The sequence below is a fragment of the Takifugu flavidus genome, chromosome 14 (assembly GCF_003711565.1).
Source record: "Takifugu flavidus isolate HTHZ2018 chromosome 14, ASM371156v2, whole genome shotgun sequence".
Taxonomy (NCBI): Eukaryota; Metazoa; Chordata; class Actinopteri; order Tetraodontiformes; family Tetraodontidae; genus Takifugu; species Takifugu flavidus.
The window spans coordinates 5,557,647-5,561,472 of record NC_079533.1 but is presented as its reverse complement, the minus strand read 5'-3'; the positions used below and the strand labels follow the sequence as shown (position 1 = coordinate 5,561,472).

General features: G+C 40.5%; 1 protein-coding gene across 1 annotated transcript; it reads right to left on the bottom strand.

The window, feature by feature from the left end:
• Window positions 1–554: 554 nt before the first annotated feature.
• LOC130537644 (odorant receptor 131-2-like) lies at window positions 555–1,508 on the bottom strand. The gene has a single exon (XM_057054583.1). The coding sequence runs from the start codon at window positions 1,506–1,508 to the stop codon at window positions 555–557; it is 954 nt and encodes a 317-aa protein (XP_056910563.1).
• Window positions 1,509–3,826: the final 2,318 nt, after the last annotated feature.

Here is a 3,826-nt window from a genome sequence, read left to right as displayed (position 1 = left end):
CAGAGAATGCAATTCTAGTAAGAAGACAATGCTTGGGCCCAAAATGCACAGCCAAACAGTCTGAAGGTTTTAGCATGTCCATCGCAAAGAAAAGTGTAAGATAGTGATGTTGTCTTCTGATACAAAACACGGTTATTTTGATAATATTTCACTTTTAATATACAGCATACATGCATGAATGTCTGAACACCTAAACAGCAACACCCCAGCTACACTTTAAAACATTATTCAAATTCTTATTCTGTGATAAGTAAAGAGGCTGGCAGGACACAAATATTGGGGCTATATAAAGGACACAGCAACTTCAACTCCTCAACTACACATTATTCATTCAAAGACAACAATTGCTCTTTTCTACAATAGAGCAAAATGCAGAACACAAATACAATTATACATATTTTATTTTCCTTTCTAGAATAGGTTATATTCAATAGGTCTGTTCATAGGATAGGGTGCGCTAACCACTCTATTAGTGGCTAAATAACCCCACAGAAGCACTTAATTCAACATAATATATATAAGAATATCTATTTATTACAGTTTGAAAAAAAGTTCTATTTGTAACCTTTGGCTGGAAAGACTGAGAGTGTGCGTCGGCAGCAGAGATAGTAAAAGAGGACAGGTCTGATTAGCTGATCTCTTATGCCATAAATAAGGGCACTGAGACATCTGGGAAGGATAAAAAAACACACATATAAAACATTTTGCAAACGGACAAGCACTATCCTTGTTACAATTCTTGACAATGGTGCAAGTATCGGTTTAAACACGGTGGAGGACAAACTGAGTCGGAGCTGTACAAGATGCAGCAGTAGTGTGTTACGAGCTTTCTGAGATGAAGTCTTGTCTGTGGAAGCTAACCTGACTGCAACAGTCACACCGATGTAGGAGAAAGCAATGGCCACCCCAGCTGACACAAACAGAAGGCAGGTGTATGCTCTGTCATAGGTATCAGACAGGGGACCAACAAACAGAGTTATACTTGAGCAATATACTTCCATCTGCAGCCCCTTCAGTTCTGGATAATTTACCAAACTAACTCGAATTAGACCACTTAGCAAGCTAAACGCCCAAATAACAAATATCATCAGCCCTGTGTTTCTAATGGTGATGACAGCAGCGTGCCTCAGTGGGTAGCACACAGCTACATACCTCTCCAAAGACATCACCACCAGTGTGAGAGGAGAAATGTCACTTGTGATAACACCAACCACATTAACAATACCACACAAAGGATAAGACATTTTAACCAAACAAGTAGCCAAAATGTAGAGAACCTGACTAAATACCATCTGTATACTGTCTGCAAAAAGGAGGTTAAACAGCAGAATGTATCGGGAGGTCTCACAGAACACTGTTTTACTCCTCAGGCTGAACAACATGATTCCATTGATGTAGAGGAAAGCACAGCAGGGTACTGTAGTCAAACTGGAAAACATCATTCTCTCTAGTAATCCCTGATACTGCTGCTCAACAGTGAAATTAACCAAAGGCTGAATTTCATCCATTTCAGAGAAAAAAACACACCAATAAAACTATGAAACTGGAAAACTCATGAAAACTTGTTCTCTAACAAAATGTAAATAAAACTAACCTATGAAATGGATGAAACACTTGAAAGCATTCAAAGACCATTTGTTCTGGTGAAGGTGCCAGCTTTGTAGTCCCTACCTCTATAAAAGTAAGTGAGTTCTATCATCACACCCATATCACCATGTGACACAATCGCATGACTGCATGGGTTAAACAACCATTTGGGAATAGGCAACATTTCTTTTGATTGTGCTCTGTTCTGGTCATCTGTTACTTTTCATACTCAGTTTTATTCTTTGCTGTTATTAAGTTACACAGAATCATACACTCAAACTAATTTGTTTGATGTCCTCATACGGGATATACGGGTGTACGGGCAATGATATACATATATGCAGCCTCCCATCGGTTGTGAAATGCTCTGTTTTCAGAAACAACTTTTCTTTTCGCCATTGTTCAGGGCAAAGTTTGACATTACAATAGGTTTGCTGTTGCGCTGCATTATAGGATCTGTAGTTTGTTATCAGCGCTTCATAATGCTGGGCCATTAACAATAATAATAGGTAAATGTAAAATGATCTCGCGGGCCAGATATAATTGTATTACGGGCTGGATATGGCCCGAGGGCCTTCAGTTTGACACACATGATGTAGAGGAATTCACAGCAGAGTACTGTAGTCAGACTGGAAACTATCATTCTCTCAAGTAATCCCTGATACTGATGCTCAACAGTGACATTAACTAACGACTGAATTTCCTCCATTTCCAACATCAAACAAAACTATGAGGCTGGAAAACTAAAGAAAGGATTTTTGGATTTTTCTCTCACACAGACCTTTCTCTCACAAGACCCATTTCTTCTGTTGAAGGAGCCAGCTTTGTCGTTTCTACTTGTATAAAATTCTCTGATCCCTCCCGTACCTCTCAACACCTTAAGTAAGTCCTATCATCACACCCACATCACCATATAACAAAATTACATGAGAGCATGATGAGTTAAACAACCATTTGGGAATAGGCAATATTTCTTTTGGTGTTGCTGTGTTCTGGTCATCTGCTACTTTCCATATAGAACATTACTCAATTGTATTCATTGATATTATTAGTTTCCATAGACTGCAACTAATTTTCAAAAAGATGTTTGATATCCTCACTCTTGTGAGGGTGAAGTTTTGATCACCCACGCTGTTCGTTCACTAGACTCAGAGTAACCACGCAAACAACAGGAGTTCCTTGCAAGGGAGAGCTGAGCAGCAGATCAAGCTTCCTCTGTCAACTCTGTTCGTCTGCTGCTCGCTCACCTCTTTTATTGGTGCAAACAGAATGGGTGTCTAAACAGGATTTCATAACTCATTGTCTTCTGACATCTTCTCCCATCTTAACAAACTTCTCTAATCTTGACCAACAGGATACATCTGGGTGCTGGGCTTGGTTGTAAGCAGCTTCAGCACTTTTACGAAACACTCTCATGTTCTTCTTTTCTTGTCAACATTCCTCAAACACTCAAAATCTACATACAATAGCATTTAAAGATAATACTAACAATAACAATAATTCTTCTCACACTCTCTATCTGACACAATGTCTATTTATATCGGGAACTTGGTGAACTTTGGAATGTGACTGCACTAGAGAATGGATGGGGTTGCCCATGGCTTTATGGGGAGGCTGAGGAGTATCTTTTATTTTGCCCCAAATCTGTGTTGCCAAAGAATGGCAAAACAATAGTGCTGTAATATTTAGAACCTTAAGCCAATGTGAAACTAAGGTTTGACTACTTATGCCAGTAGTAAGGAGGTTAATGCCTATGTTGGCATCAAACAAGGGAAACGGTCAGTCATGGAGTAGACTACAGAGTTTATATGGTAGCCCAGACAGTGGTTGGAACCAGCCAGCACTGGTGAATCCTTTGTAGTGATTCGTCATAGCAACTGATGAATCACCTCGCCCCCACTGGATATGCCACCAGAACTAGATGCACTGGTTTTCTTAGCCTCTTGAATCAACCAGCGTCTTTTGGAGTGTCAAGGGTGACTTCTGGGCTTTGAATGTGCAAACATCAATCCTCTCCCATAATGCTCAATTCCTCCATGGCCAGATTGAAGGCAGGTTTTGTGACCTAACAGGCAGAAACTGCATTAACCACGGGTGTCAGGTTCCCAGCTTCTGGGAACTCTATTGTGTTTTTTTTTTTCCTGCAGGGGGCGTGGTGGAGCCACGTCCCAGCCGCAGCTGGCGCCAGGGACTGGCGCACCTGCAGACTATCGGTGATCAAGCCACCTATTTATGGACT

What these genes read in the sequence shown, in the direction of transcription:
- LOC130537644 (XM_057054583.1), bottom strand. Translation starts at nt 1,508, where the DNA reads ATGGATGAAATTCAGCCTTTGGTTAATTTCACTGTTGAGCAGCAGTAT.